Consider the following 12,411-nt stretch of genomic DNA (forward strand, 5'->3'; position numbering starts at 1 on the left):
TCGTTTATAAGACATCATAACGAGTAACCCCCAACCTCAAAAGAAAAATAAGCAAACAAAAAAACACCTTCATGAAACAGTGCCATGAAGTTACCAATTTTAAGAACAATGAACAACTTAGTTGCAAAAGGCCATTATCCAAAAGTTCAAATTTAGGACTAATAACAAGGTTTTACTTATGGGGGGGGGAACCCACTTTAACTATATTTATCTCTAAACAGTCTCAAAAAAAAAAAAAAAAACTACTCTGAGTAGGAAAACATATGTTTATGTATTCGAACAGCAGATTTCATGTTCCCTGCAGGCTCCAAGTAGACAGAACAGAGCTTCATGTTTGCTAGCTGTGTGTGTCCACTCTTACTTTGGAGTAATACCTCACATCCCACTATCTTCTGGTAGAAAAGGAAAACACCAGGAGCATCAAATAAACTCAACCTGAGTTCTTAACTTCTGCCCACTTTAGAAAGTCAAATAGTCAGAAGGAAGTTTATGTGCAGTCACAATTTTTTCGTTACATCATTTCAAGTATTTCTTCAGAAGAGGATTCAAAATATTTTAAGTATATCTTTTATTTTGGGAATATAAAATTCCAGCTGGTGGCTAGATACTCCATCTATCAAACTGAATCTGGAAAAAAATACCTAGTACCATTTAAATTCCACTTAAAAAAGACAATGTTCCAAAAGTATTCTGAAGTTGCTTTTAAACTACTTTAAAAGCAATGAAATTGTTAGTTAATGTGTCGAAAGAATTTAAAGTTACAAACTTGTAAACAAGAGATTTATAATCTGTACAAAGATCCCTATATATATATACACACACACTGTATGTAGACATTTTAACTTATTATATAGCAATTCAGTCTTATTTTCATTAGCCTGCTTTGATCAGATATAAAGCTACTTTCCCCACTTGACTACTTCCTCAGTTTGTGAAATGCAAGTAATAGAGGTCTCAGATTGCAGACTTATGTAAATATTGCCACAATACCACTTAACAGCCTCAACTGCAGAACACAGAAAGAAAGGGGGAAACTATTACCTGGCTGAAAAGTTAAGTTACACAGAGTAGGGATGGCAGCAAGTATTCCCAAGTTTCCTGACCTCTCCGTAAGTCTCTCCTTGTTGTCTCTCAAAAGGCGCTGATGGTGAACACCGAGAGACACTTGCATTTGGACAACTGTGTTTTGTCAGGCATTCATAATACACAATCATTCAACAATCAATAAATTCTACATACAACCTAAGCTCCCTCTGCAAGAACCAACTTCCACGCAAGACAAACCTGCGCTGCTGGTGCCACCAGCCATTCCCTGTGTGCAGCCCTCGCACCCACACAGGCCACCGAGGAAGCAGCTGATCGCGCTGCTTCCGAGCGCGGCGGAGTCGTCGTCCCTCGTTTCCCTTCCCTAATGTTGCTGCCATGGGACGCCCTCAGTTACTCTGCGCACACAGAAACTGTTGCCAGGCTCTGGACAGCGTCTCTACTCCACCCATTGGAGCTGCTGGACAAACACAGCAGAAAACGGGCAGATTTCGGACTGTGGGGAAGGAAAAGGCCCCTCTAGACAAACTAGCAGCACTGGCATTAAGCAATTACTCCACACGGCTTTTCCTAGATGGAGGAGTCTCTAAGAACTAAGAGAAACAGCACAAATTGCTTGCCCTTAAATGTCACCTCCTATTTTCTTCAGGCATGCTCCCTTTTAAATACCTCTGCAGCAACTGCAAACCTCCTCATCGAGCAAAGATCTCGCGCTGCCGAAGGCCCTGTACAGAAGTGAAAGAAACACCGAGCTTACATTGTGGTCTTCTTGCTTTACAACCAGTCTCAGCCATGTAACATCTGATGTCACTGGAGTGCCAGTATGTGGAAGCACTATGGGAATTGTAGTCTTTCCTCTGTTGTGCAATAGCTACATGGTGCAGGACTCCGGGACTGCAGCTGCGGGGCTTCCAAACAGCCTTCTCACTACAGAGACAGCCAGAGAAATACACCTGAAATAATCTACCCAGGAACTCTTTCTCAGATTGGAAAGGAAAAACGTACTGCAGGCTCCAAAATGCAGCTTCTGTTTCCCACAGAAAAATTTGAATGCGTTTGTGAATACTGAGGAGGTGCATTCGCATGGTATTTAAATATACAAAAGCTGCTGTAGCAAGTTTGTTGTCCTTTGTACCTCTGGGGTTCTGGCATTTGCACATGAAAAAGTAACTTGCTGGGTCATATGTTTTGTTAGTGGTCCTGATGGACCTGTTGTTTCTGTTCTTATCCTCCCCACTGAAAACCATGATCTGCCTCACCTTAGATAGGTATCAATGACAGACTCGCACAGTTTGGGCAAGGCTAGCCCTAGCACTCCTTTAAAAAGGATTTAAAATAAAGGTTATTTTACTTAAAGGCCGCTTTGCTTATTAGCGTGCACATGCTTCACCTGACCCCATTTCTCCCTATTATCACTCATATATCTTTTTTAGGTAATTTAGTTATGTACTACCACCTTCTGCATATTTTTCCCCATAATAAAGCCAACACTTCCCCACAGTTCTTTGCCTTGGTAGTTCAGAGTGAACCCTGAACCTTCTCTCACATTACTATTCCCTTTAAAAAATACATATATATAAAAATAATTTAAGCAAATTAATAGGCCCACACAGATAACGGAGATGTTTTGATCTTTACGAAGAGAGCAATATAAAAACAATACACTTGCCAAAACAAATAATAATAAAGTAATATCCAAAAAAGGCATTATTTAAGCGTCCCCATACAGCTTTTCTGACACATCAGTAAATGGGAAATGAGGTCCCACATCCCTAAAAATCTTAGCCTTCATTTATGGAATTCTGCCTTCGCTTACTCTCCAGATGAAGCTGTAAAGATAAATTCCACCACAACATAGGAACCCTGTAGAGAGCACTTATGTTTTCATCCCCACAGATGACAAACATGGTCCTCCTTTACCCTTTGGACGGGTTGTATCAAACACAGCACCGTTTGTTAGCAATAGTCTATTTGCACCAATGCACACAATAAAGCAGGTTGTGCTCAAGTGCTTGAAGAATTCTGACCTCAAACAATACGCTGGCCAGAAATCAAACAGGGAGAGTCCAAACCTCTCCAGCATACATAATACTGAAAAATACACACTAATTTTAGTAATGCAGAGAGATACTAATAGCCATAAAGGAAGTCTAAAAGCAGAATTTTGTACTTTTTTGATGGGAGCAAGAGGGAAGGACAGAGAAAATCCAGATACAAGCCCACAAAAAAACAGTTTAGGCATAAATTATTCCTGCTAGCTTGAGAACAGCATGTTCCTAACAGGCAGTGTTTTCTGGAGGAGTTTCTAAGTAAAAGAAAAATACAATGCAAACAAGAAGGGCAATGTTTGGCAGAAGAGTTTGAAATTAATCTGGTTAAAATAGATAAGAAGAGGCTCTCAGCATATTCTTTCCAAGTGCACGAGCACCTACACCCTCCTCTGAAAATAACACACAATGCCCCTGTTGTCGGTGCAGAGACATTTAAGCAGAGCCAAATTTCATCAGTGGAGGCTGCATAGAAGTCAACAGGAGCTGCCAAATTTCAGTATATGGAAAGCACTGGAGAACACGTGCCTGCTATGGAAGTGGGAACGTCAGAGGCTTTGAGGAACACACTATGCATGGGACACCCAGCTGCACTGTCACCTAATAACACTGAAAAGACACCACATTTCAGCAAATCATTGACAGGCAAATCATCAACACACTCCAAGTATTAACAAAACTGCAAATACCCATTAAGACTCTCTTAAAAGAAAATCTGCTAATTTAATTTAAATAATTTTAATAAGCATGAAGATGGTCAGATGCAACCTCCTAGCATAAACCTGGCCTCTGCATTGCGAATTCATCGCATAGAAGGTACATTTAAAATAAGGAAATAGCAGCGATTTTAGTAACTTGGTAGGACGTGTTTATGTACTGCAGGCTAAAACACTAGCAGGTTCCTCAGTTCCTTACTCATCATAATACAACCAAAAAAGGCAACTTTTTATTTTCTTTTTACTACATTTACTAAATTTAAAATATTTTAGAAGAGAAAATCAATTTCCAGAAATAAAATTAAGGTAAACAAACAACAAGAAAACTAAAATCTTCCTCCTGAAAAACCAACCGTTTCAACACATTCCAGCAGCCTCAGAAAACAATTCCTTGTCTTATCCGACTGGGATTTCAGGCTGCCAGTACTTGCTTGCTTCACAGCCCTCTTCTGTTACCTTTCTCTTCAGAAATATCACTTTTTTTGCGTGTGTATGAAGTGTTCGCGGCTCTGAGAAAGTGCGTAGGACAGACAAGGGGAAGGATGAGTAGAAGGAAGGAAAAAAAAGTGAAGAAGTAATAAAGAGCCGCTCCACCTTCCCCAAGGTAGATATTGACACGTGTGCTCTTTATTTACATGGCTGTGCTCTACTCCAGCCCGCGGGGGTTGCCCTCGCCCCGAGGGCGCCCGACGAGCCCGCGGCGCTTCCTCCTCGCCTCGCTCCCTCTCGGGAAGGCGCCGCCTCACGTCTCCTTCCCCGCCTCGCTCCGGGTGGCCTCGCTCACGCCTCTCCTCCGAACGGGCAGCCCCGTCAGAGCCGAAATTGCTGCTCGCCACCATCTTATCCCCGCTGAGCGCCGTGAGGGGCAGCGCCGCCTCCCTCCGCCCCGCAACGGCCGTTGAACCGCCTCAACAGCCGCGGCGCCTCCCCCTCCCTCCCCGCGCGCGCCGCCAACACCCCCCCGCCCGGCGGGAGAGGGGAGGGGTGGAGGGGGGGAAGCCCCCGTCTAAAGAGCGCAGGTGGGAGAAACCACTGCGCGAGGATGGGGGGGGAAGGGAGGAACCATTCTGGAGGATGGGGGGGGAGCCCCAGGGCGGCTTTCCCGCCCTGCGCAGGAGGCGGTGGTTACCTCAGGGAGAGCGGCGCTCAGGGGCGCCGCGCTGGCTGGTTTTCTCCCGAAAGGCGCTTTATTTGTTTTATTTGTCGCTATAAACCTGGCCTCGGCCGGCAGATGGACATATTGGGAGCTCCTCTTTTGTGGTGTTTATTCAGGGAACAAGGAATCGTTAGCAGAGGTGCTAAAGAAAGGCCCTAAGGCAAACAGTGGAGAGGACAGGGCACTGTTGTGTTGAGTAACGTACACAGTAACCATTAGGGACAATAGCATGGGCTGTAATTCTTAAAAGTTAAGAAATGCTGGAATTAAAGTGCCTCACATGGCCCTAAATCACTTCTATTGCACATAAACAATAGCAGTATATAGAACATTTAATTACATAGCAGGGCAAGACTTCTTCCTCAAGATCCTCTGTAACACAAGATGCAGAGCACTGAATGAACAGGTACTAAATCATCGTTTTCCTCCTCAAAGCTGTGTTTCCCACAGGCCATTTCAAAGTTCTGCTTTGCTCAGTGGTGTCTGGTGATGGCCAGCCCCAGACAAGCAGCTGGTGAGGGATTCACCTCGCCCAAAGGCAGCAGAGAGGTGAACGTGGGCAGCTGCGCAGCCTTCGGCTTTTTTAATCTTTAAATAGCCCTAATATCCACCTGGTGCTTCTCTCCCTCAGCTGCCGAGGGATGAGCACAGATGTTTCCATCTGCTTCCACCTGGGTGAGAGTTTCAGAGTAAGCACTTAAACGATCCATAAGGTTATCAGCAATTGGGGGAAAGACCTTTACGGAGGTGATCCTTAATATTTAGCTTGAGCTATGCAGAAGGTGCCTGGAAAGCAGTATCACCTCTGTGGTTTCCATCTCAACAAGTTTTCCGTGTTCCTGTGGACATCAGTTATCAGAAGCATCTCCAAGGATGTTGCAAACACATAGTTGATGTGACCAAGGAGGTCAGCACATGTTTCTCCCATTTAACAGCTCTATTTAACATTTTAATTAATTACCTTTCATACCTTCAGGCCACAGCGATTTCCTCTTGCACTTTGGTTTCCCTCAGTGGAATGCGATTTACTCCACTATTGATTGCCCTTAAGGCAGATGCTGCAGCAACCTCAGACAACCAACATCCCCACCTTGCAACCCGAGCACAGCTCAATACATGAGTAATGGAGCAGGCTGGATGGGAGAATAATGGTAGAATAGGAGTGTGAGGATCGGGGCTGCCCCTGAAATACCCACCCCATCCTTTTTCACCTCCTATAGTCCTGTAGTACCTCTGGAAAATATAATAAAAAAATGCATGTGGTCTAAACATCCACCTTTGCCACTCTAAAAATAATGCAGCAGTTGGTAACATAAAAGCGTTTCAAATACTCAAGAAGACAAAAGAACCCCATGTGCAGCAGGAAAGGAACATAGTGCTTTTTCATGCTGCATGTATCATAGCACAACATAACTCTTCTGCAAGGACCATGCACGATGTGTGGCTGGGAGGAAAAGCTCCTCCTGGCAGAGCAGCATGAACACAGGCACCATAATTTGCTGTTGTCACTGTCAGAGGATGCACAATGTTTTAACTTATTTTTCCATCACAAAGACTGCATTAGCCACCCAAATCCTGACAAGAGATGTAACACATAGTGTAAAGAAATTTCCACAGCTAAAACTCCTTGGGGATATGTTTATTGTCAACAAACAACAACAACAAAAAACCACTCTTCCATGATATATATCTTCCCTAAGTAAATAAAAGCTTGAGTCCCTTTCATACATGTAGAACTGAAATTACTGATACAATGAACTTTTAATGAGATATTCCACAGAATCATTTTACAACAAGCAAAAGGATTTTTGATCAATATCATCATCTTTCACAGATAAATTTCCTTCACAGTAATGGCTACAGCTATACAGTGACAGGATGTGCTATGGATGGATTTTCTTACAAATAAGCAGACAAGAACTTTGTACCAGAAATGGGCACATAATCTACTTGTCGTTCTCATTACCCGCTTCTTCACACATATCATTTCTATAACAAATCCATTACATGCCTAGTGTAATGTAAAAAAATTATATATATAAATCAGTGCAGGTTGACAGGCGGAGGAGGCACAGAGTGGGCTTGGGAAAGGTAATAGAGGGGAAAAAGTGATTGTGGAAATAGGAACAAGTGCAAAGGCAGAAGAGCAGCAGGAGCCAGGGAAGAAAAGCAGCAGCCTTTCCCTGAACAAAACCAGTAGGAATAGTGATGAGAAAAAATACCCATCCAGCAAGTTTAATAAGAAGCTCAATGCAAGGAATATTTTGCAGCGAACACTTCAACCTGAGTTTGACAAAGACTTAGCAAATCTAAGTGCATCAAACACAGTCTCAATCAAGGAATTTGTAATACTACAACATGGTTCTTCTCAACACAAACATCCAGTACACACAACGATGAAACTCCAGTCACTTCTTGCAGCATCTCAACACACGCAGCACCATGTTCAGAACAAGAGCCCAGCAGTAGGTGGCACCACCCAAATAAATCATGGGCGCTTTCACAGAAAACTTGACCTGCTGGATATCCCCTTTAGATGCCAACGCAGTCCATTCTTTTATAGACTTCCATATAGAACTTAGGGAATCTTGCTAGGGACCAGTACCACAATAACCACAATAATAATTTTCCCTGTGTCAGGAATAGTTAGCAGTAACCAGCCTCTCTGCCCTCCTTCCGAGGTTATTCTGTGCAAATTAGAGAAAATGGTTGGGCCATGAGGTCAGCCTGAGGATCTTCCATATTCCATTGCCTAGAAAAGTCCAGTCCCACGTCTCCCCTATATTCCTTAATGGAAAAGGCAGAGAAACTTTATGCACTTCCCTGTGCACCTTATCTTCCAAGGATCTGCCACAAAGTGTTCACAGATTGTTCTCCTTCCATCAAAAACTCATGGCTGCTTTGGCTTCCTGGAAGATGCTGCTAATTCACTCTCCAATCAAACACTGCACATGGGAGCTGAAGGCAGAGTTACCTTCAAAAAGCTTCTGGGACAAAATATCTTCTCACTAAGGCAACTGTGTGGGAAGTGGTTCCTCGTTTATTTGCTGGCAGTTTTTGGCCACCACTCAGGTATAGTTGCAGTGAGCTTCACTTTTCCATCCGGCACATTGAGGTAAAGTGGTTCGTTTACATTAGCCAACCTCAGCAAAGCTATTCCAAGTTCGCCGTCTCCAGCCCGGAACTTGCCAGCTGATTTTCCCGATTCCGTTAAGATCTCCGCGCCCTCGGGAATGCTTTCTGAGGGAAGAGAAGTTGAAAACTGAATTGGCAACAGACGTTTGCGAATGACACCCATGTGGTGCGTCCGGGCTGTTAACTCCTGTCCAATGTAGCAGCCTTTGGTAAAGCTGATGCCGTTCATGTAGGCCAGGTTTGATTCCAGCGGGAGGGCTACTCCGGGAGGGAGATCTTGCACCCCTTCAGGAATTCCTGGGAAAAGAGCAAAACAACAGACAAACATGGCAAGATACTCAATATTTTAGCTTTCAGGAGTATGTCTGCTCTGTGTGCTATAAATATCAAGATAACCTGTAAATGAGAATCAAAAAAAAATTTTTTTTTTAAATAGATGCAACAATATTAGTTTTTTGAAGAGGTCTGACTCACTAGCAGTTGCTCCAACTTCCCAGCACTTTTCTGTCCCACATAGGCTGATCTTATGATCACTACTTATATGCAGAGGACCAGCATCTTTCAGCCCTCCCCAGTCCGGGTAAACATAGTAAAAACATGAATCATGAATCCAGTATCACGATTTTAGGAAAGCAACTTCCCAAAATTTCCTGTTATTACCCTGGCAGCACAGAAAACACATGGGCTGCGCATAAATCCCAAAATAGTCCCAATGACACAAACTGAGGAAGTTTTACTCCAAAAAAATGAGTAATGTGGCTGCTGCTTTTTCCCATTAATGCTCTGGACCCAGAGCCCCATAACTTTTGTCACGGGCAACCACTACAATGAAATACTGCAATGAGACAACTGTAACTACTGGGCGCTACTCAAAATAGGAAGCGTCACATTCAACACTTGAGCGTGTGAACACGTTAAATGTTTGATCAGCTTTTATGATTTTTTTCTTGTTTTATCAGGGTATGGGTTCATGATAACAGTATTTTTTTTCAAAAAAACGCCACAAAGCGGAGGTTAAGGAGGCCAGACTTTACCTTGCTTATACCTGTGCCTGTGGTAATCGCGGGCGTCCCCGAGGCGGCCTCCGGCGACGACCCGGAGCGGATTGTCCCCCGCGGGCAGCAGCAGCCTGCAGCCCATGGGGGCGGCGCGCGGGTCGGGCGCCAGCAGCGGCTGCAGCCCGGGCGCCCGGGGCAGGGCGAGCGGCCGCGCGCCGGGCAGGACGGCCCAGGCGGCCAGCTCGGGGCACGGCGCCACCTCCACCTTCCTGCGCAGCTTGTGGCGCCGCAGGTGCTGCAGCGCGGCGCCCAGCGCGCTCCCGTCGCACTCGAGCAGCACGTGCGGCTCCTCCGCGCCGCGGTGCAGCCTGCGGCGGGACACGCGCCCCGGTGAGGCTCGAACCCCGGTCCCGGGCCCAGCCCCGCTCTCTCCCGTTACCCCCTCCCGCTCCCACCTGTAGAGGATGACGTCGCAGAGGCAGCGGCCTTGCACGTTGAGCGCATGCGCGTAAAGAGCGCGCGGCGCGTCCTCGGCGCCGCCCGCCAGCCGCGTGACGTCATTGGTGAGGAGGCCCTGCAGGAAAGGCGCGGCCTCGGCGCCGCGCACGCGCAGCAGCGCGCGGCCGAGCGGGAAGCAGCGCGCGGCGGCCTCCGCCGACGGCGGCGGGGTGGGGGGGGCGCCGGGGGCGCAGCCGTCACTCGCGGATGCGACCCCGCTGCCGCCGCGCCGCCACAGCGCGCGCAGCCGCGCCGCGCCGCTACTCGCCCTCACCAACATGGCGGCAAGGCCGGCGCTCCGTCACGGCGGCCCCGCTGCCGCCGCCATCTTGTGTGCGTCGCGGCGCCGCCTGCCGGCCGCGCGCGGGAGCTGCGGGCCCCGCCCCCTCCGGTCAGACCCCGCCCCCTCCGCCCGGGCCCCTCCCCTCCGTCCAGGCCCCGCCCCCGCGCTGAGGTAAAGGGTGTTGTCACCTTCTTGCGCGCCTGTCGAAATGTGGAGAATTTGGTTAAAACCCTGCCACGTTACCCCTGGGCGCTCTTAGCTGCGTCCTCCGTGTGGATAACACCGCCCCCAGTGCCCCAAGCGTCCGTGGTGGTTGTGTGGAGCAGCAGGCGCTCTTGGTGTCTGAGTATCCTCTGGAAATGGCATTTTCCTGCCTGTCACTCAGCGAGTCAGGACACATCAAGGCAAAAATCCCTCTTTTATGTTCTGTGCGCAGAGCGCTTAGGTAGAGCCCCTTGGCCACCACATTCGTTTGTCCCAGAATTCTGAAAAAAACGGGAATCCTCTGTGCACGCCGGGACGCCAAAGCGTGACCTGTGCCCTGGAGGAAGTCAAGGAAACGGCCTAAAATAAACCAACATACTGTTTATTTCTTCATTGTCCAGCTCCTCACTGAGCACCCGCACTGCAACGCGTCCCTCCTGGCTGCCAGTGCCCTTAGTCATCCCTTCCTCTGTGGAGCCTCCGATCCTCTGGAAAGCAGGGCAGGATTCGGAGTCCTTCGGTGGTATTTTAGCCAGCATGTTGGAAAACCACCATGCCAAAGGCTTCGTTTCATCTTCATTTCATTTCATTTCATTTCATTTCATTTCATTTCATTTCATTTCATTTCATTATTTCATTTCACTTTTGGAATTGGGACAGGTCTGAAAGTCCAGGGTCTAAAACGAGCTGTGTACAAGCAGAATCCAACAGCTGGATCCAGCTTTGGCCCATGGTTGGCCATGGAAGGTTGGGTGGCAATAGGAAGGTGAAAATGGAGAAGAACCAGGAAGCCAATTTCTGAGTCTATTTGTCTTTTTTACAGCTTTTTTTCACTTTTCTATAGGATGCCCTTTGAAACTCCTATGCTGCCTAAAAAAGAGTATCCGAATATGTCCAGGGGTCCCTTGTTGTGTTTTTAAAGGAAAACCTCCGGGTGCAGCACAACAAATTGCTGTTTCTGCTGTTTTTTTTCGCCTCCCTGCCCAGTTTTTACCCCCGGCACGAGGCTCACACATGGACAGCGCTGCACACACGTGCCCTGCTGCTGAGTGGGGTTGGCAGGGGCAGTGGGGAATTGCCGAAGACAAATTCCCTGCTCTATTCAGTCACCTTTGGCCAAATTCCCTGGGATAAAATACCTGGCGTTAAATCAGGGAAATAGTCGTCTCTTCCTTGAGGGTCATCACTGAGGCCCTGTGTAAATCAAGTTGCCCAACTGCAGCCTAAAGAAGCCTCCTTTCCCTGTGCTGTCCATGTTAGTTGAAAGGGATTTGGTTGCACAGGGTTGTGCATGGAGCAAAGCGGTGCCCCAAACCTGCTGAATCCCGCCGCACATCCAGGCAGGATGATCAGAGCCGAAACACTTCTTACGTCTGCAAAAACACCATAAAAAGGGACGGAAATGCTCTTTTCCCGTGCCCCAGCTCCGCAGTCCCAACCTGCCGTGTGGGGCTTGGCCTCCCGCCCCGCTCCAGCAGAGCCGCCCGTGGCTCCGGCCTCGCTGTTTATCCATCCGTGCCCCAGCCACGCGAGCGTGAATCGGGAATGAGGCCGCTGCCTCCGAGCCGCCTGCCCTGCGGATTAGTGCTGGAATGAGGAGCTCGTTCTCGGTGACTTCTCAGCGTGCAAACGCTCTCCAAATCCACGAGGGCTGTGGTTATGCAACCCCAGCCCTGCACATCGAATCCTCCCGAGCAGCCCCGGGAGCTGCCGTCCATCCCAGCGGGATCCTGCAGCCCGGCCGGCGGCGAAACCATCTCGTGCGACCTTGGAAGGGGAAGCGCAGACTGCAGCCGGTCCGTGGTTTCAGAGCAAGTGGATTAAAGGCAGTCAGGCCTACAGAAGACAGGAGGATTTGTAGAGGGAATAAGCTGGACACCCCTCAAAAATGCCAAGAGGTTGTGTGGGGCAGCCTGACTGCCAGACAGGGTTTGCAAGGAGTGACTCTGTGCGCAGAAACAGCCGAAAATGAAGCGACTCTCTTTCCGTTTCCTGGAAGGGAGCGATTCCGAGCGAGGGAGATGCTGTTGACAGGAATAATGTCTGCATCATGGGGCAGCTAATGAAAAAGATGAATCCTGTGATCCCGGAGAGAGCGAGAGACGCTCTGGAGTCCCTGGTATTTTTAGCCAGGCTTTCTAAAGAAAGGGCTTTTTGCAGCTGCTCCCAAAATACACTGAGGTGGAGGCAGCCTTGGCCTCTCCTCCTCCTGCCGGCAACAGGAGTGAGAATAAAAGTGGCCCCGTCACCCGGTGGCTCTGCCCTCCCTCCGTGGACACCATCCCCACCACGGTCACCAGCAACATCTCTTCATCGGCAGGGGTTCAGA

At 47.9% G+C, this 12,411-nt stretch overlaps 1 protein-coding gene across 1 annotated transcript; it reads right to left on the reverse strand.

Annotated features, from left to right (window-relative positions):
* Window positions 1–6,731: 6,731 nt before the first annotated feature.
* IBA57 (IBA57, iron-sulfur cluster assembly) lies at window positions 6,732–9,875 on the reverse strand. Its single transcript, XM_026046183.1, has 4 exons — window positions 9,807–9,875; window positions 9,553–9,746; window positions 9,134–9,465; window positions 6,732–8,396 (listed from the first exon to the last, which is right to left on the reverse strand). Exons 1-4 carry the CDS (start codon window positions 9,873–9,875, stop codon window positions 8,005–8,007), a joined length of 987 nt encoding a protein of 328 aa, XP_025901968.1. The 3' UTR covers window positions 6,732–8,004.
* Between the last annotated feature and the right edge of the window lie 2,536 nt (window positions 9,876–12,411).

Source organism: Nothoprocta perdicaria, unplaced genomic scaffold (genome assembly GCF_003342845.1).
Source record: "Nothoprocta perdicaria isolate Ctin4 unplaced genomic scaffold, notPer1 scaffold_424, whole genome shotgun sequence".
In the NCBI taxonomy this organism is placed as follows: domain Eukaryota; kingdom Metazoa; phylum Chordata; class Aves; order Tinamiformes; family Tinamidae; genus Nothoprocta; species Nothoprocta perdicaria.

What these genes read in the sequence shown, in the direction of transcription:
- IBA57 (XM_026046183.1), bottom strand. Translation starts at nt 9,875, where the DNA reads ATGTTGGTGAGGGCGAGTAGCGGCGCGGCGCGGCTGCGCGCGCTGTGG. An exon ending in TGCGACGTCATCCTCTACAG is followed by an intron (nt 9,466 to 9,552) that starts GTGGGAGCGGGA and finishes GTCCCGCCGCAG; the next exon opens with GCTGCACCGCGGCGCGGAGG. An exon ending in CAGGCACAGGTATAAGCAAG is followed by an intron (nt 8,397 to 9,133) that starts GTAAAGTCTGGC and finishes CTCTTTTCCCAG; the next exon opens with GAATTCCTGAAGGGGTGCAA.